The following is a 21573-nucleotide window of genomic DNA, read 5'->3' as shown; positions in this document are numbered from 1 at the left end:
ATAATACATACAGTAAAATTTTCAAAATATTTAATTAGAGTTTATAACAAGATTTCATTATATTTTGAAGTACTTTTTAGTTTTGAGTTTTTATATTGTTTTTATACTTTTAATTATTATATTCTTAATTCAGTTTTAAACATACTAGAGTTTTGTTTTTTTTAATTTACAAATTTTTAACTGTGACGTACTTTTTTAATTTACCAAAGTTTTTAGAGTTTTTAGTTAGTCCTAAGGTTTTCATTTAAAATTCTATAAAACACATTCTATACATTCTCAACATTTATTTTTTTAAATTGTTTGAAACAACTTCAACCTAATTATTTATGTCTTTTAAAACAACATAATTTATTTTTACCTTGGTTGAAGTTGTAATAATTAAAGTTTTACACTTCAACATCTAAATATACAGATTCTTTTAGGATTTCTTATAACTTGAAAATAATTTATATTTCTTTTATATACAAATCCATAATTGTCTTGCGATCATGACTTATAATTATTTAATTATTTTTTTTTTATTTATGCAATTATACAAAGCCTTTTCCTGACATTTATTTTTGATTGTTTGAAAGTTTTAAGTAAAATAAAAAAGTATTCGAACTTTAAAAATTTTGAACCATTTTGTAACTTATATACTATAGTTTATGGATATGTATGTTTAACTAATGAATAATATATAAACTTATATATTTGTATGGAAGATTTAAAATTTAAACAACGTAGTACTTCTTATTTCTAAACAACGATGAATGCTACATTTAATATAAAGTAACAAAACAGCTACTTTTCTTCTTTGCTGCATTAAATATTTTATAAAAAGAGTATAAGATGTATAAAAATATTTATGTATTTTTTTTACAATTATTTTATAAATAAAGTATGTGATGTAATAAAAGTAGAATATAGTTCTTTTTAACCTTATTGGTTGGATATTCTTCACCAAATAATCACATGGTTGGAAACTCTGAAGCTAAAGTATACTTCTATGTAATTAAAATGTTTTTTTTTAATAATTAAAACAAGTTTTTACGTAACAAACTGCATAGCCAACATAAGAAAAATTGAGAATACTTATTTGAAAGTTTAACAAAATACTGTATTCATAAGAACAGATCAAGCTGAAAACTCAATGGTTACATTACGGTTCAAACATATTGAAGATTTTAAAGCGCCACATCTCAAAAATATACTTGAAAAACGAATTATTTATTAATTGTACCGTAACGTATAATTAATGGTAATAAAATAAATTAAAGTTGTATCTACAAGGTTTTAATAAATTCTCAATAAGCAGTTGTTTATTTTTAACGAATTCTTTATTGCTCAAATAGCCAGCCATATTTTAGTAAGTTTGAAATCTCAAAAACTTTTTTATTTGAAAGTGACAAAAAATAGTATAATAAACTTTAACTCTGAAAATAAAAAATTGCTCAAGTTATTATAACCTATTCAACTTTAATTGAACTTAAGGTCCTTAAGACATAGAATTTTAAACAACAAAAAACATTTTCATACTACTGTGAGCAAATATTTTTTGTTAATAAAAGAAAATACTTTTTGTATACGTTTCAACCACTGGGTTTCAATCTTGCAAAATTTAATTTAGATAGCTCTCAGTATAGTAATTAGGGTCCTTACGCTATCAGCTCCTTCAAAGTATATAAAAAATCAATCTTAATGTTATACAATATTTGTTGCAGCCAACATATAAAGTTGTTTTAGTAGTATACTGAGGAGTATTACTTTTTTAAAATAGTAATTAATATAAATTTTTACTAAACTATTATGTCTAAGTTTAAGCAATTAAAATTATTTTATCAACTTAAAAAATAGTTTTTACTTATAAAAAAATTTCGATCACTAATGATTTTTTATAAAAACGATCTAATGAGTTTGTATTTGTAAATAAACAACAATACTTTTGAGTTGTAACTAGGCATTCAGACTACTTAAGTTTCCTCATCTATGATCAGGTTTTAAAATAACTCCATGCAAAAAAAATTACATGTTACAATGGAACAAAACATATTTAAAGTAGCGACACATAATTTCAGTAATTTAAAACAATTAAAATCACCTTGTTTATAATAAGTGAAGTTTTCACTAATAAAAACTTGTTTATATAACGATAAAAAAGTCTGGTCTAAGGACCTGGTATACAAAGATATTGTTTATCAACTATTACACCACGGATAGATGTTTATGTTTGTTTAGAAAAGATAAACGAACGATATATTCAAAGAAGTTTTACTATAGAAAACTTAGAATAAAAAGAAAAAGTTCCAAAAAACACAGTGGCCACCCTACTGTATTTGTAATTAAATATTTTATAACTAATTTTTTACTAAAAAAAATTAAGCGATTCAATACTATACGAAAGACACAAAACATTATACTAGCAATGTTTAAATATGCATCACTTAGGCTAAATGTATTTTACATATTACGAATCTAAAGTATTTTTTAATTTAGTTTTTAGTTGACTTAGAACTAAATTGTAGTTGTGCTACTTTAAAATTAAATAAGATTTTCTTAAATAATATTTTAATTTTTTCAAAATTTCTGATAGTTTTTGTTTACAGTATTGTCAAGGTTTGTTACATGAAAAAAAACTATCAGCTTTAAAGATGTTACAGTATACCCGATGGACTCTTTCTTAGAGTATAAATTTAAAATCTGATAGGTTTGCAAATCAAATTCAATCAACTTTAAAAGTCAACAAAACTACTGTGGTTCTTATTTTATTAAGAAAAATTAACAAATTATATGAAAAAAACCACCATAATTTATACTGTTATAATACACTAATTACAATATATAGAGTGTTAGAACTTGATTGTTTACCGAAGAAACAAAGTATACTTCAAACTTATTTGTAGTGAGACTGTTTATTTTTACAAAAATTATGTGTAGTTTTTTTTATAATATATATAGTTTATTAAACGTTAAAAAATTGCTAAAAGTATTTGGTCCTAGGACCTGGTGCACGAAAAACCTTTCGGTTTTCAAGTCACACCACGAATACCTTTTAACGTTTTGTCCAGGACATAATAGTTAAAACAGATGCTCAAGTACTAAGGAAGAAAAAGTAAACTATATCAGCAGTACATTTACAATTCATTTTATACATATGTAGAAATATAGTATGTAAAATACTTTTTAGTTTACGTTTTTTAAAGCCCTTCAATTGCTTCCTTAAAAGTTTATCAAAAACACTTTGTTTCAGCCAAAATTTCTGTACTAATATCAGTGTTTTTTAATAACTAAATCATATAATTTATAGAACCAAAGTATTACTTATTTGATTAATATTTTATGCTATTTAATTAACAAAAAGAACAAATTTGAAAAAAATATGCTTATAAATCTTTAAGAAATAAGTTAGTTTTAGTATAAGCTCAATTAGGAAAGCAAATGGGTTAATAAAAGAACTTTTTTTCCTAAAATGTAGATTTTGTAAGTTTAGTTTATTAAAATACCAGCAACTAGCAAAATTTAATTTTATGACGAAAAACCCTCAAAAACAAAAATCCTGCTCTTAATACACTCATTTAATAATAATTTTTATATCTTTATGTTTTCTCACTACTTATTCTTAATAGGACTTCAAATAGTATAAGATTTAAAAAAACACAAAATTATTAATATTTAATTGTTACAAAGAGTAAAGCTTTTTAATTACAATAAACTAGTTCAAGATTGCTTCATCCCAATAAACAAGTCAAAAATATTCAAATAGGTAAGTCAAAATAAGTATTTGCACTGAAAGCAACAATAACTTTTTTCATTTTTATAAATTTCATAAACAAAATTTTTTTAAAGTCTAACTGCAAAGTTATATCAAAACAGCTTTAAACATAATTAAGCAAACTTTTAACTTTTATAGCTTATACTGCACATCATTATGAATAGTTATTGTAACGTTATTTTTCACAAACTAGGCTTTTTCTAGTTGAGTCTAATTTGTTAGCTCCATCTTAATTCATAAAAAACATATATGACTATTTTTGAAACTAAATTTAATTTTTATTTAGACATCTTGAAGGTTTTACCTAAACAAAAGGTTCGACTTAAACAGCAGTTTTTAAAGAACTTCTAACTTACTGAAAAGACAAGCAGATATGCTTTAACTATTTAACAATCATTGTTTTAAAAAAACTAAATAAAAAATATAATTCAATTAAAATTGAGGCTTAAAGTCAGTAAGACCTTCTATGAAAATTGTGAAAAAATTTTTTGAGATAAACTGATATAAATTGTTCTTCATAATATAAATTTGCTGCAACTAGATTTTTTTTTTGTAAATAAAATATCTCAAAGCAAAACAAAAGTATTGATGCTCACCAAATAGTTTTAAATAAGGACGTTTTTACTGATCAACTCTTACAAAAATTATAATATACAACGTAGCTAAATGTAAACTCATACTTTAAGAAGAGTCGCTTTAAAGTACAGTTTATTAAATCTAACTGTTCTAAACTTTTAATTTTCTTCTTTAAATCATCAAAGCTAGATGCATAGTTAGTTAAATGTAAGAATTAGTAACATTTGTGAATGCTAGATTTGAAGAATTTAAACAAAAGCAACTATGGATCAAAGCACAATCTAAAGCTCTAAACCTGAACAAAGCGGTAATGATATACAAAGTTAGTTTTTAAAAGTGTTATTTATTTGTAGAGATTATTCAATTTTTCGATTACATGAAAAAAAAAACCCAACGTTTTTTTTACAGCTTTTTATTAATGTTTAAGGTTTAAACATGTTTCAGTTACTTTATAAAAACAACTGCTTAAAAATAAAATTAAAACTACTGATAAAAACTAACTTGCTTACAAAGCTAAGTATACATACTATACTGTACAACTACTACGAAATTACTAACTAAAATATTAGAAACAAAACTTTATGATTATCTTAAAGATATCAATTTAGGAGTTATGTAACTGAAGGTATCAAGATAAATCAAATAAGTTTTGAAGTAATATATGTTTTAAACTTCAGATATGTTACTTAACTCAAGTTTAAATACTTTACAACACGAAAATCCATCTCATGGTATGAAAACTTGACAGTTGTATTAAATCTTTTAATTCCAGTGGTACAAGTGAAAATATATGTGTTAAAAACTGTTGTTATTGACGCTATAATAAACTTATATCTATGAACTTCAACAGATTAATGTCTTCTTATAAATAACTGCCCTCAGTTGGGTGTCTTTAAAATGATTTTGTGGTTAAAATGTATAAAAACGTGTTAAGTAAACCTTGATTAGATTGTTCTATTGTTCAATGAGCTAATTTGGTTTGTTATAGGCTAAAATTATATAATGAAATTGAATTGTTAGAACAACGCAACAACGATTACTACTAGTCCGATTTTTATTTCAAAACACCATTAACAAACAATGTTCTTTCACTTACCAAACTTAAAGTTCCATTTTAGAAAGCTGTCAAGCTAAAAACTTTTTAATATTGTTCTACATCTGATAAAAGAAAACCTACCGGTTTAGGTCGAGATTTTATTTATATGTACTCAACTTCTTTTGCACCAAAAGAAAAATAACAGAAAAGAATTGGCTAAAAAATATGCAAAATTCTGTAATCTATATGTTAATAAAATAGTTAAGTGGATTGCTTAATTCTAGTTTTAAAGACTGCAAAATTTAAGGAGCAAATGCACAGTTCTTATTTTATTAGCATAACTATTTACTTTCTTTTTTAGTAATTTTTAGCTTTAACTATTTTAAATATCTGTTTTTTTTACTATACATAATAAAGAAACTAAAGCAAAGAAATAAGTGTTTTTCAAAAATTTCAACTACTTTAGCTTAAAAAGAGTATGTTTTTATTAACTTTATAGCTTGTCCTGATTCACGAGCGTGTTTAGTACTGTTTAATTTATAGAAATAAGTAGATAATCTATCATTTGTCAGCGTTGGATAAAAAACTAACAATAACAAAATAATTGAAGACTTTGTTTTATAAGTTGTCTCTAATTTTAATTTAAAATAAATATAAAGTGAGACTTAATTCAAAATTACAATACTTTCATATATACAATACTATATTAAAAAATTAAAATAATAAATATATATATAGATGTTTATTTAGGCTTTGCTGAAAATAGCTGAAACATTGCTAACCGGTTTATATCTTTTAAAAGTTTTAGTGTTCATCATATAAATCAGTCTTGTGTTATAACTAGTTTCGTTACTCTTAAATTATAGATAATTCTCAATGGTATTTGTTTTTTTGTGCTATGTCCTGGAAAAGACATTTAACTGTATCGACTCAATAACGGAAAACTGTTTTGTACAAGAGGTCTTTAGACCAAACTTTTTGAGCATCTACTTTGTCGTTTGAAAAACAATATGTGTAATAAGTAATAAAAGTTACAAAATAATAAAAAACTTCCCAACATAATTGTAAAATGATAATTTGTGAGTTAAGTTGATTTCAATAAAGTTTTTAATAGTTACAAACTATTGCAAGCACGTATTTTGGCTGAAAGGGTTGAAGTTGAAGAACTCAATATTTGGTGTAAATTTAGTCTCAGATCATTTTTTTTAGAAATAAAACTAAAGGAAAAAGCATACTTCTGCTTAAAAGTATATACTGCTTTGTAGTTATTTGGAAAATGTTTATTTAAAAAATGTAATAGAACATTTTTTTTTTTTATGAAATATATGTGAATACAGCTACCACAAACTTTTATTGTACAACTAAGCAGTGAGAGAAGTATAGCAGAATTAAAAGAGTTTTTTTTTATTATTTTCTGTTATAATAAAACATTGAAAATGTATCATCCACTAATTTATTGTAAGTACAATTGTTTACTAAAACCAGAAGTTTTGGTCAAACCTAAAATATTTTTATGTGTTTAAAATTTACTATCAATAAAAAATAGAATTACCTTGCATATTTAAATCTTGCATTTTTTAAAGCTGTTTTGCGTTCAGAACAAAAAAATAAATAAAATTACCAGTCATACATATTTTTTAAGTATAAGTTAGTAACTTTTACGAAGTATATAAATTAACTTTTACATTTTGCAATGTGAAATTCAATGGTAACTGGGTAACTAGAGATAAATACTCATGAATCAAAACTAAGTTCCCTAAACATTTATATACTAAAAAAATTAAGTTTAATTCTAAGATTTTTTTTTTAACTTAAGAAGTTTTCAAGTATCTTAAGTTACTAGAAAAGCATAAAATATCATAAATGATCTTTAAAGTTAGGTAGTTTGCAAGTTAAATTTAAAGGTAAATACTTTGGTACTAGTTTTACTAATTTATGAATGATTTAAGAATTAGCTAGTGATCTAACATATTTAAAAATTAGGTACGGGTATTTTTATTCTGATAAAGATCACAATATTTTTAGATTTTTCGAATAGTTCTTGCTTAACTAAAATATAAAGTTATAAGAACTAATTAATATGCTGTACCTAATAACTAATTTACTTAAAAAATAGTTTCGGGTTTACTTATTTACAGTTCAAATAACTTTGTTTTAGTATGAAAAACAAGGGTTGCTAAGCAAAATTTTCTCTTCAGTATTTTCTAGCATTTGTAAAAGTAGTCAAAATAAAACTTTTTATATATAAAAATAAATTTACTAAAATTTGCTTTTTTATTAATAGATAACTTTGTTTTCAGATAACAGTGTTACACTTTTTAGAATTATTAACAAACACTTTTCCTTAAAAAGTTGTTTTTAGTATTTTATCATATTTTAGGGAATTGCAGTGCAAGAGACTTTTTGTATCGAATCTGATCCTTTACTAATAAAAGGTTGCCAAACACTGTTACACAACGTGAAAATTTAAGGTCAATTAATATGGAGATAAAGTATTGTTAAATTACTACTTAAGAGAAAAAAAATGTTTGAGTCTTAAAAGAAGACATTACTGTTATAACTCCCAAATTTTAGAGAAGTAGGATTTAGAATGTACCTAAATGTTATATCATAAATTTTGTTACTCTTGCGAAATTGAAACCATGAACAAATTTTCATAAACCTTTAAATTTGTATCAACTTTCGTTCTTATAAGTATCGTATGCTGATCTATTTGTAAATGCTTACTTTTTGCTTGGAGCATGGTTTTACTTATCAACAAAATCCTTGTTATTGATGAAAGATTAAATTAACTCTGGATACCAAATGGAGAAATATCTAAAACAAGACTACATTTGAAAAAGTTAAATTACAAGCTTAACTAGTTCCAATAAATTTCAAAACTAAGTTTTGTTCTTTAGATCAGTTTGGAATTTTTTTTAAATAATTTTTGGTCTATATTTACAACCAGGATAAAAAAAACTTCTCACTCTCTAGGCGATCCTCAAAGAAGATGATCAGTTTTTATTTTGAAACAATAAAAAAATGTTTTGCGTTTTTGGTGCAATTTTAAATTAGACATTATGAGAGCTATGCTGTTTTGTACTTAACCAACTTTTTGTTAAACAACCAACTTTTTATGCTTACTACAACTTTTATAAAACTCTTAGGTTTTTCAAATACAGTGCAGCCCACTAGTTCAATTTCAATAAAAATTAGTCCGCGACTTACTTAATTAATTCAACTAATCTCAATTATTAAAACAAAAAATTATATCAAAAAATCTACAGACAAGATAATTCAAAGTTTTTTTTTAATTTACAGCGAGGTCCAGGGTTGCCAGACTTCAAGCTAAATAAATTTTCTGGACTCTCCAAAATCAAATTATAAAATCAAAAATACAAAAACAAAGACTTGAAATTACGTCAAGTTTCTAACCTTATTATTATACTGGTTAATATAACAGTTCTTTTACTTTTTCTTCGACCATTTAGCTTACATTGAAACATCTGTGTATAATCGATGTTTGTATCAAATTCTCTGACTTTTTGTTATCCATCCTGACCTAGTGGCAACCCTAAAACTACGATTATTATAATTGCATATTTTCTAGATCACTTTTCGCTTCCCTATTGGTTATTGCCCCCTCTTATCCAAAAAGGCACTTAGGGATCCGTTGGTTAAAGTCTTACTTCTAAGACAAATTGTATTGCAAGGAATGAATGGAAAGTCAAAATAAAACTAAAATGTATAAATGGTTGCCTAAAAACTTTTCCTTTACTAGTCGTTGCCCCGGTTGATCAAAATCACCAATACCTATTGACTGTGAACAATACCTGATACTGACTAATCAAACAAATTTTAGTTTGAGCGTTAACTTATTCAATAAATAAACTATCTTTTCTATTCGTTTCTTGCATATAGTTTTTGTTAACCTCTGCTTAAAAAGCGTTCTAATTATTTAGTCAAGCATTTCAAAATTATTAAACAATTATGTACCCCTTAATTACATTACTATTCATTTCAGTTAAGATAGCACAGAAATGCACTCTATCGCTCACTTGAGAATCCAAAATTTTTTAATGAAACTTTCTTATAAATTAGTGCTAAATCTTTTAATTTTAGGACATTTTGTTTCAACAAAAAAAATATTACACGCCTCACTAAATTACTTTAATCAGGTCGGGTTTCGGCAAAAAAAAGGCATTTATACCGATATTTTACTGACATTGATAACTGCTCAAATAATTTAGCTCTTTTTTAATGCTAGTTTAAATTATTAAGAAACGTTTAAAGGTTTAAATTGTAATATGTCTGTAATGGCCTTAAGATTTTTCAAACTATTAACTAACTTAATTTAACTTTTTAAATAATCATTGTTAACTAATTAAAGTTCAACCAAAGGCTGAACCATAAATATTTAGTCATTAAATGATATAGAGAGTCGAAGTAATAAAACTTACCTTATCATTATAATTAACTTACTACGACCATATTAATACTAGAGTCAAAATTTATAACCATAGTTGGTAATGGGTAAAAAAAATGTTTAACAATATAACATTGAAAAAGTGAAGATTTATTAACAAGTGAGTATAAAACTAACAAAACACTTAATATTCAAAAATGTACAATTATCACTATTTTAAAGGTAATTTAAACTTTACAACTATCACAATTTAAACAATTACTAATAGAACAATTGTATAGAAACACATGTAAATACACATGTGAAAGTATGATGTATTTGGAATGTGATTATGTTCTTTCCATGGTTTCTACCATCAGAATGGAGTTTCCACGTACTACCTGTTTTAAATTAATGAAATTATTGTATTTTTAGTTACATTAATTAATTAAATAAATATATATATAAATATATCATTTTTTAAGTAAAATATTTCTTATTGTGAAACCCTGTGTTCAAATGTTTATTATTTTACAACATTATTATTTTTCTAAATAATTACTTTTTCATTACAAAATTTTAAGACAAAACTCTAAATATAGGTTATTTTAATTTTGATAAAGATTAAAAAAAGCAACATCAGATAAAAAAATTATCAATTTGAAATATATACTATAAAAATCTATATATAAATGATTGAGTATAATCACAGAGCTTAAAAGCTAAATATTAAATTTTTCTTATTATATTTTTATTTTTAAGTGTTGACATTTTAGAAAATTCCTAAAAATTTGCTCAGAAAAGGTTTAACATAATTGCAAAAATACAGATCAAAAATTATCGAATGTCATAAATTTTTGATTATGTAACTTATGCATAAAAACTTTTAATGCTTTTGGCACTTCAGAGTTAAATAACCTCAATAAACCTTCAGAATTAAACTTCTCATTGCTAGTTTACTTTGAACAATGATAAAAACAGGCTATACTTTTTTGAATTGTTTAAACACCTATATTATATAAATAGCTAATAAATGGCATTCATTTTTATTCAATACCACCTTCCTACATTATATACCTTCCTTTTTAAATATACTGAGTTTTATAACTTACAATTTCAAGTACTAGTTAACATTGTTGCATGATAATTTTTATGATTTTGTCTTAAAACAAAAAAAATACATTAAGATTTAAGAACTGCATAGTTAATGATATAACTACCTCAAATTGCAGTACAGCAATTATCTAATTATATTGCTAATGTGTTTCTGTAAGAGATCATTAGTGTTTAAAAGAATATTTAGCTAATTAAGCTTTCTATTGGGTTGTACAAAACGTTATGCTTATGTTTTAGACGTTAATAACATAATACATATTAAACAATATAACTATGATTTAAACTGTTTCAATTAGTTTCTTGTAATGATTTATAAATTTAGTACAAAGGGAATTAATTAAATATGTATATACTGACATAATATACATTACAGCAACATTTAAGTTAAACTTAGAAAACATTGAATTAACATGAAACTGATATATAATATGAACATGGACTTTGACAGACTTTTCAACTATTATCATTCATGTTTTTTAAGTGAAAAAGTTTCAGAAACTAAACATAACACATATTAACTTTTAGCCATTTTTTTTTGCTTATGTGATATAACTTATATAAATTTGCAATTTACATAAGTAGCAACATGGTACTAAAACACAGTAAAACAAAATTTAAGAAACTTGAAAAAAAAACAACTTCCTATGAAATTAACACTTTCAGAAATCATATAGCGAACAAATAGAGTATTTTTTTTTAACAGATGAATATAATGGGTTAATAAAATAAATACAATGTTTTACCATAATGGGTCAGCAAAATAAATACAATGTTTTACTATAATTATTAAAAAGATATACAATTTTTCAAGTAAGACATGAATTGAAGATAAAAAAACAAAGTTAACAGTCATGAACTTATTTTAAATAACTCAAATTTGGTCTTTTTTTTTTGAAAACTTTAAATTATTTTGAAATTTACTTAATTTCATTACTTGTTATAAATTTGAGTGTAAACTCATAACTTTTAGAGCCATCAATAAAAACTTCTTAAGTATTACAAACAGGAGTACCCTCGATTTCTAAAGTCAAATCAATTTAGCCATGTTTATTTTATTTTTTTTTTTGAATACTTTAAATTATTTTGAAGCTTACTTAAATTCACTACTTATTTATTATCAACTTCGTTGAGTTTTATCTAATAACTCTTAGAGCCATCAATAAAAACTTATTAGGTATTTCAACAAGAAATTCTTGATTTCTCAAGGTCAAATTCAATTTAAATATTATATTTAAATAATTAACGTTCAACATACCACCATACCGATATCCTCTGGCTGTCCGTTCTTCTGCTTACCTTTGGCATCGTCAACTACCAAGTTCATGAATGGATCGAATCCGCACAATACTCCCTCGATGGTGCGTCCTCCGTTCAGTTTCACTGTGGGGGAATTTTGTTAGAACAATTAATTTGTCTACTTATGATGGAGTACACAGAATATTTTTTTAAGTTTAAGTATTATTACATAAGAGCAACAATGGTACTCATCAATGGTACGTTTCAAAACTACATTCAATTTAACTAAATTTAATTTAAAATTTAAATTTGTATCAAAAAATTGTTTAAATATGTCAGCTTTAAAACATTCAACTTTAAAATTTTTAGTTTAGTATTAGCAACAACAAAAATCAAATACAATTTGAAAAATGGGTTCAAATCATGCAACTAAAAAAACAAAGGAAATTAAAACGTAAAAAAAACTGTAATCTTTAAACAAGAGGAATGAATTACTAAGTGGCTGTTTATAATAATACTAAATCATTATTATTGTTAAATCATTTGTTTAATAACTGTGTTACTAATTTTGTTTAATATTGTTAAAGTGTACTACTTAATGTTGTTATTGCATGATATCAAATGTTGTATAATTTTTTAATTGTAAATATAAGTTTTCTTTTCATCTAATAAAAAACAAAGTTTTATTTTTGTGATACTTAAAATAATTTGTTATAATTTATTCTCAAAAGTTAGCCCTATGTTTAATTATGCTGTTAAAAATTCAAGTAAAAATGAAACTTTTAAATTAAAATATTTCAGTTATTTATAATGGTTATAAAATTAAATACTTTAAGTTTATTTGTTTTCCTACATTATTTAGAGCAAGTTTTTAAGTTAATTATCACAAACATATTTAAAAATGCTTATAATAACAATAATTAAATATCTTACAAAATTATAAGTGTACCAAAATAAACATGGTATTTTTTATTTTTATTAATATGTTTTTACAGTCTTACAATTAATTGATATCTATATACAGATTCATGTTAATTAAGTCGACTGTAATTACTTGTACTATGATGACAAGGTTAATATTTTTATAAAATATGAAGTAGAAAATGGTGACTATGTTTTTGACTTCTTGCTATATTTTAAATCATTATTACTGTGGCAGTTATTATTTGTTTTGTGCCATTGGGGTAATTACCCGTCTTTACAACTTTATTTTTGTAGAGTTTTAATTAAGCCAAAGTTTGTTTTTACATTTTTAAACATTTTAATTAATTTTTGATATCGCTGGCATTAGTCTGACAGTACAGTAGGTTCCTTATATAAGCTGAAAACGAAAATGGTGAACAATTAGAATCACTAAAAACTTAAGTCCTCCTTAAATTTACAGAATTAAAATTCAAAAATTAAAAAATCAAAATAAGAAATTTTGGTTGTATAAAAGAAAAAAGTCAAAAAATTTCAATTTAACACAAGTTTTTATATTACAAGTAACATTTCCTGAAAATTTAAGGTATTCTTCTCAAAATAAATGAGAGGAGATATATTTTAGAGACATCTTATTAATTACTATTGATATTATACCAAATACATCTTAAAAATTTGTAAAAAGCAACTTGTATTTTAGCTAAAACTCTACAAAGTAAGATGATCAAACTGTAAAAAAAAAGTAATTTACTCCCCCCTCTTTATAACCTTTAACCATACTTTAACTAAAAATTGCATTGGTCTGGCTTTCAAAATAAATCAACTTAAAAACTACTAAGTTATAATTAGACTTAATCTTAAAATAACTTAAATAGTTACAATTCATTATAATTATCAATTAACAATTAACACTACAATAATTAATTGATAGTTAAAATTCAAGGGAATAGGGGGTTTAACACTTTTTTTGAAAAAAATTTAAATTAAAAATAAAAATGTTATATAAAAAATAAACAAACAAAGTTATTTTTAGTCTTTTGTTATAGGATTTTTTTTTTTTTTTGATTCTATTGGACAGAATTTTCTAAATATATCAAAAAATATTTCCTGAAAGTTTGAGGTAGTTATCTCAAAAAACGTAGGAGATAGATTTATAGTGATTTCTAGTTATTAGCAGTTTTAGTTTGCGCCTCCCATAAGGATCCTATTGTTGCCTCTGACTTTGACTGGCTGTATCTCAAAAATTATTTTGAATTTTTTAATCTGTGAAAAGCATCTTGTAGCTTAATAAAACTTAACTAAAAAAGATCAAATTTAAAAAATAAATTTGTGGTTAACTTAATGTAACCATGTGAATTAGCTTTATACATTTTAGAAAATAGTTTTTTTTACATTTTAATTGACCAATTTTAATCTTACTACTTAAAGTACTTATTTGCATGAATTAACTTAAATCGTGATAAATATTAACTTCAGATAAAAATTATTAATGTTATATCTAGTGAAGAACTAGCCACAAAGTGAGCATTTTGAAAAGAAAAATCATGATTTTAAAATCAAGTATATAAAATAACAAAATATTGAAACTGGGTGAATTTAATTCTTGATCTAGTAAAAAATTGTTGTTAATAGAAAAAAATTTAGAACTTTTTTCAGATCTTTATTAAAAATATTCAGTCTGTCTCAAGTCATCCTGAGAGTTTTTACAAAAAGCCAAAATATCTAGAGTCAAAAAAAGTTTTAAATTTATCCCTAGTTATTCTGAGTACCCCTTGTGTGTGGCTTGAAAACACTAAAAAAATACTTTTGAAATAGTAGATAATAAAATCAAAGCTTTGTTTATTATTTTAATGGAGAAATGTTTAATGGACCCTCTACAATTTTTAATTAACTATTTCAGAGAAAATTATAAAAAAAGCTCAAAAAAAGGTTATTTAATCTCATCTACAATAAAATCAAACTTTGTATTAAAGGTATCTTATACTTCCTACAACACCTATGATATTCAGCTCATTAAATTAAGCTTAATATACAAATTTAACTTAAAAATGAAAAATATATTTTAAATTAACAAAGTACCATAAAATAAACTAAGATATAATTGTGAACTAGTTGTCTTTATTAATTAATAAAACTATAATAAATTCTATTAATAAGATGAGGTTCAATTCCATGGAAGTTAATATTTTATTTTAAAATTCTAAGTATAAAGATTTCTTGAAATCAATCAGAAACTAACAATTGAAAATATCTTTTAACCTTAATCTTAGATGTATTAAAAACATGATATTATTTTATACTTAGTATCTCAATTACTATGGATTCATATTACAAAAAAAAATAATTATATATTTATATACTTCGTAAGTTTTACGCATTAGTCGCAAATACTGTTGATAAGTTTTAGTTAATTAATTTTATATCTTAAAGTGGTCTGTGTCAAAAAAAATTTTGCATTTGACTATTTGAATTCAAATACAAAATTTAAGTTTTTCTTTTTCTATTGAGATTATTTACTTTTAGTTAGATTTTTTTTATAAAATCTACTTGTCTAAAAACATAGATAAAATTTTAGTACTTAAAGTTTCACTATTTCTTTGACTTTGAAATATTAAAAATGTTAATTTGAATTTATTTAAGTTAGTTTGTATAATATATAAAATATATAAAATTAATAGTACTTTATCTAGATTTTGAAATTATATTCAATTAATTTAGGTTTACAAGTCAACTAATTATTATTTTCTATAAAATTTTTGTTACTTCCAGCAGCTAATTCACAAAATATTTAAAATTTGGTATTTCTTAATAATCCATAAAAAATAATCAATTTCAACTAACAATGAAGTCTTTTGTCCATAAACCTGAAAAAAATTACCATAATGTAAGAAATATTTAGACTTGTATTGAAATTAGCATATATTTACATCAGCATTATACTTTACATTTACTAATTTGATAAGCATATTAAAAAAGTTACAATAATACTTAAATCATCTACTTAAATTGCAAAAAAAATTAACTATTTAGTTGGCAATTTGTTGAATTAATAAAAAAAATTGGGAAACATTAATTTTTTGACAGAATAAATTTCATGTACCTAAAATTTCATAATGAACCAATACACTTCAAACAAGCTTGGTCCCATATGGTCTTAAAGTTAAGACATATCTTATAATTATGGAACTTTTATCAAGAACTTTGAGGCCATTTTGGTTTATATCTTCTATTTTACAAAATTTAATATCGGTTTTTATTTATTAGCTTAGAGCAAACACTACAAAATACTTTATATTACATACTCATTATTTTATTCTTTGATATTTAACTAGTTTCTCAAAAAATGCAAACAACAGTATGGAATAAAAAAAAAATTTAGTCATTTTCTAAAAATATTTAAAAATCTACCACTTCCTCCATTTTTAGGAACTTAACTTTAATTTCCAGAAAATTTTTTATACAACGTTAAAAACAACTTTTAAGAAGATTTTTGAAATGAAGTATACAATAATTTCTTTATTTAAGTCTTGTTTAATCATTTTAAAATAAGATAGTTTATTTATGCTCAATTTATAAAGAGCTTTTAATAAAAGTTTATTTTTATTATTTTATCAAAATACAAGTTAAAACCTAAAAAACATTTTTGCTATAATTGTTCTAAAAGGGTTGCCACTCTTTGAGTCAAAAAATCTTCGAGTGGCCAGAAACTTCCTTGAGTTTCCTTGAGTTTTTTTCAAATCCTTAAATTTTTTATTTATTAAAAAATTATGTTACTTTTAAGAATATTGAAGAACTGGCCACAAGGCTAAAAAATTCTTAATATGCCCTAAGAATGTTTAAATTTAACTTTTTTTGAACAAAATATTGAAACTGTATTAATTCCATCTCATTCTAGATCTAGAAAAAAAATTCCCTGAGATTTTTTAAATCTTAAAATTTCCCTGATTTTTTTAGAAAAAACCAAAACTGTTTTGAGTTTCCCTGAGTTCAAAAAAAGAATCAAAATTTCTTGAATTTCCCTGAGATTTTCTATAACTTTAAAATTCTATGAGTTTCCCTGAGTGTATGGCAACCCTGTTCTAAACCAGGGTTTCCTAAAGTGGTTAAGTGGCCCCCTTAGGGGCCATAAGCAGCAAAGGGGGGCCATGAAGTCATAATTTGAAGTTTACTCTAGATATTCTGGAGTAGGTGATAAAGAGCAAAAAAAGGACTTAGGTGCTTATTATGGTAGTTTTTAGTAACTTGCTACAAGAGGGCCAGAACTTTTTTAAATTCTTTAAAGGGGCCATTATTAGGAAGTCCTGTTTAAAGATAAGTCTGATTAAGTCTTAAACCAATTGCCTAAAAAATGAAGGAGAAATTTTTATGAAATTTATATCAGTTTTAAAGTTACAGCCCGCAAAAAACCATTGAATCTAACTTAGATTGCTTACATCTAAAAAGTTATTTTGAATCACATTAAAAAACATCCAGTTTCTTAATATTTAATGTAAAAATAAAAGTTAAAAATATAAAGTTACCCTTCCCCTATGGCCTTTATCAACAGCAGGTGCTTATATTCAAGTTATAGACTAATAATATTTAAAATTTTATTAGTACACATTAAGGCCATAGGGGGTTCACCTACTTTTCAAAACCTGATCACAAATTGCAGTTTAATTTTGCTATGAAGCACCATTGTCAGCATTGCATAACAAACTTGATACACTTGTAATTTAAGTTGGGGAGTTCAATAGGACCCTAATGGAGGGAAGAAAATTAAAACATTTTACTATTTATTGATTTTTTACAGTAAGCCCATGACTAATAATTTGATGTTTTTGTTTTAATCCTTATAGATTTTTCTTATTACTTTTTACTATTTAAAAACCTCCCTCTATTGAATTTTGTTAGTGTTAAATTTTAGTTGTTAACATTTGAATAATAAAATTGGGAATTTTTATTGATTTCTTAAATAATTATTCCCAAACTTAGGTATACAGACCAAAAAATTTTATATTTTCAGTGATATATTTTTCAAACCCAAAAAACTTGACAATAAAAAAATGGTCCATTTGTTTAAATAAATAATTTTATACAAAGAACTTAACTTAAAAATTAATTAATTAATCACATTTTAAAAAATATGACTTACAACTCTAATAGATAGGGGCATTAATTTTCAAAATACTTAAATGGTATTTAAAGGGTGGCCACTGGTTTTAGAGAATTCTCTTCCAAGTTTTCTGAAGATTTTTGGGTCTGTTTTTAGTTTTTAGTTAAGTTTGAAGGTAAAAAGCTGTGTTAAATAGTATTATAACATTGAAAAGATAATGTAATTAAATGTGTTTTCTAATATAAAATTTTTGATGATGGCAAATAATTTTTTATATATATGAAATATTTTTCATGTCAAATAATAAAACGTTATTTGAGATAACTACCTCAAATTTTTAGGAAATTTTCCTTGCAATATTTAGAAAATTCAATCGGAACAAAATTTAAAAAATTAAAAATCTTGTAACAAAAAAACCTATTTTTGTGTATTTTTTTATAATTTTTTTATTTTTGTTGTTTTAGAATCTTTTGGACAGAATTTTTTAAATATATCAAGGAACATTTTCTAAAAATTTGAGGTAGGTATCTCAAAAAATGTAGGAGAAGATAAACTTTTAGTGAAATATTTTATACTTGCTGTTTTAGTCTATGCCTCCCATAAGAAACCTTTAGTTGCCTACGACTTTGACCAGCTATATCTTAAAATATTTTGAATTTTAAAAATCTGTGAAATGCATCTTTTAGCTAATTAGAAACTAAATAAATTAAGATAAAATTGTGAAAAAAGTTTTTTACCAGCCCCCTATGCCCTTAAAAAATTGACCTAGAAAGTTCTTAGTCCACCTGTTAGTATAAAAAAATTTAAATGGACTATGAGACAAATTATCTTTTTAATGTAATTTTTATTTTATATTTTAAGTTTATCAACACCACTTATACACTTTGCAAAAAATTTTCTCCCTGTAGCTTTTAATTTAAATTGTATTTAAAATAAATATAAAAATATCATCATATTTAAACCATGTTTGATATATTATTAATGACACTGATAAGAAGATATATATTAAATGAAACATTTTTTATTAAATTTTTTTTTAATGAAGTATCACAATTCAGATGAATATTAGTACCAAAAATTTCAGCTTTATTGAAATTCTACACATCAAATTGTTTACTTGACTGTTATACAAATAAGTTCAAATAGTTTCAATTTAAATCACTAATTAACAACTTGTAATTTTTGTATTATTTTGACAGTTTTTAACTAAAATATAGCTTTAATTAAAAAGCCTTCAAACTTGTCAACATTTTTATCATGTTTGCATTTAATTTCATAAATTAATTGAACAGGCACAACAGCTGGTTATAATCAATCATTGTTGATAAGGTTGATGATTAAAAACTGAACCCTTAAATTTGAACAATTCTTTATTTGGTAAATATGTTGACTAAAAAGTTTTGGTCTTGCAGTATTTTTTTATATGAGTTTATAGTTCAACAGAATGTCACAAATTATTGTTCCTTAAAACTATTTTATTATAATTAATTAGTCTTCTCAATTACTAGATATTTTTATTAATTACTGCAATTAATTAGTATATTAATTAAACTTTCAACTTACTTCTTCAATTCTGGGGCGTGGGCCTTGTTCATTTTGATATTTTACAGGTAAATAAAATTCAATTCTGAAAACTGTGGAATAATTTCAAAATTCTATAATTTTCCTGATTGGAAAAGCAAGTTTGCTATTATGGTTGTTTTGCAAAACAAACTTTTTTAACAGCCAGTGTCTTTTTTTTTTTTTGTTAGCTCATAATAAAAAACAAACTAATAGTATTTACTCATAGTTAAAACTAATTTTATCACAGTTTATAAAAGCTGTTGTCTATATAAAACTAATTTCCGTTTTTATCAAACTATTGTTTTTTAAACGCTATAGTATCACAAAAATATATGAATACTATACTACTTATTTTTATTATTTGTGCTAAAAATTTTAATTAATGTGTTTTTTAATTGTATCTAAAGTTTTTTAATTCTATTAAAACAACTATCGAAACAAAATTTTTGATGATTTATTTTACTCAAAAATCAATGTTAACATATTATTAACTGTTATGTAATGGTTTACTGTTATTTATTGACTACTGATTTGAGTACTGTACTGATACTGAATACTGATCGATACTGAAAATAAATCAGAATAAAAAAGTTGAGTAAAATTAATGGTCCTTAAGTATCAAAGTTTGTAATAATATCATATTTTTAGTTTTAACTAAACTATTATAATTATTCTCAACGTTTAAAAATTTTGCTATAGTACTAATATAAAGCTAATAATCAATATTTTCTATTGATACTAAAATAGATTTTCGTTGTTTTGTTAAGAAATTAAATTCTGAATGACTACAGATTGATATTTAAAAAATGTTATTAAATCATTGAGTTTTTTTTATTAGTTGTTCCTTAAATTGCTAAAAATAAAATATTTCTAGTTTTCAACTAACATTTAAAAATGTTTTTCAGCTTCTAAGAGTGTTTTGTTTAAAGTACAAACATAAAGATAGTTATTTAGCTTTACTTATAGTTACCAAAGTAGCTTTGACTTTATATTAAACTTAATAAGTTAGAAAAAATGACTATAATAGTTTAGTTTGAATTTTGAAAAAATTAATTATCTTTTAATATTGCTGCTTTTTGGTACACTCACACAAAAGTTTAAATTTTTGGCAGACTACTAAAAAATTGTTTTGGTGAAATTACTTTTTAATTTGTAATAAAAAAAACTTATAAACAGCAATTACAGTTTAGCTATTTTTGTCGATAACTATTGAACTAAATTGAATTTTAAATGGCATTCGGAGTAGAAACAATTAAACATCCATATAAAACAATCTTTTTAGTTTAAGTAGCTTTTTAAACTTTCAAATATGTTAAAGTAATTGAAACAAGTTATTTTTTTCACTATAAAGTGAAAAGACTAGAAAGGTTGTAAAAGATACAAAATGATTTTTTTTAAGATTAGCACTTGATTTTTGTAAATATTAATCTATTCCGATTTTACACAACTTTTTTTCCAATCTCAATTCAGAGCACTACATACAACCCCTTTTTAATTCTATCAATAATTTTAAAACTTAGATAAAACATTCTTTTTTAAAGTCAGCAAACACTTGTAAGTAAAACACACATTAAGTCCTAACTTCGGTTTTTATTTTATTAGTAATGATTCTGAGTTGAAACATTAAAACAACTTCAAAATTTTAAATAGCTTAACAGTAAATCTTACAATTGATGGTAACTGAGCTTAATAATTTGTGAACATTGCATAACGCATTAAACACAGTGTTAAATAATAAACTCTGAATTTGAAATCGTCTCAATAATATTTATTAAACAAACAAGTAGCGGCAAATAAATTTTTTTAATAAAGTTTTCAAAGCTTTGATTTTTATAAAGTTGTATACTTATGCTATAGTTAATTAAGAATAAAACTTTCTCGTAACTGAATTA

General features: G+C 23.6%; 1 protein-coding gene across 1 annotated transcript; it reads right to left on the bottom strand.

Annotated features, from left to right (window-relative positions):
- Window positions 1-9905: 9905 nt before the first annotated feature.
- Window positions 9906-19773, bottom strand: LOC145844917 (small nuclear ribonucleoprotein G-like). The gene is made up of 4 exons (XM_082952370.1): window positions 19682-19773; window positions 15865-15887; window positions 12122-12246; window positions 9906-10151 (listed from the first exon to the last, which is right to left on the bottom strand). The coding sequence occupies exons 1-4, from the start codon at window positions 19711-19713 to the stop codon at window positions 10101-10103; spliced, it is 231 nt and encodes a 76-aa protein (XP_082808496.1). The 5' UTR covers window positions 19714-19773; the 3' UTR covers window positions 9906-10100.
- Window positions 19774-21573: the final 1800 nt, after the last annotated feature.

Source organism: Thalia democratica, chromosome 1, assembly GCF_965202585.1.
Source record: "Thalia democratica chromosome 1, ktThaDemo2.hap1.1, whole genome shotgun sequence".
In the NCBI taxonomy this organism is placed as follows: Eukaryota; Metazoa; Chordata; class Thaliacea; order Salpida; family Salpidae; genus Thalia; species Thalia democratica.
Note: the sequence above shows the minus strand (reverse complement) of the source record. Positions and strands in the feature narration are given on the sequence as shown.

Bases quoted from the DNA above. Each gene is read 5' to 3' on its own strand.
- LOC145844917 (XM_082952370.1), bottom strand. From the start codon at position 19,713: ATGAACAAGGCCCACGCCCCAGAATTGAAGAA. The intron at 15,888-19,681 runs GTAAGTTGAAAG...AATTTTTTTCAG, and splicing joins CACGCCCCAGAATTGAAGAA to GTTTATGGACAAAAGACTTC. The intron at 10,152-12,121 runs GTATGTTGAACG...AATTTAAAACAG, and splicing joins CAGAGGATATCGGTATGGTG to GTAGTACGTGGAAACTCCAT.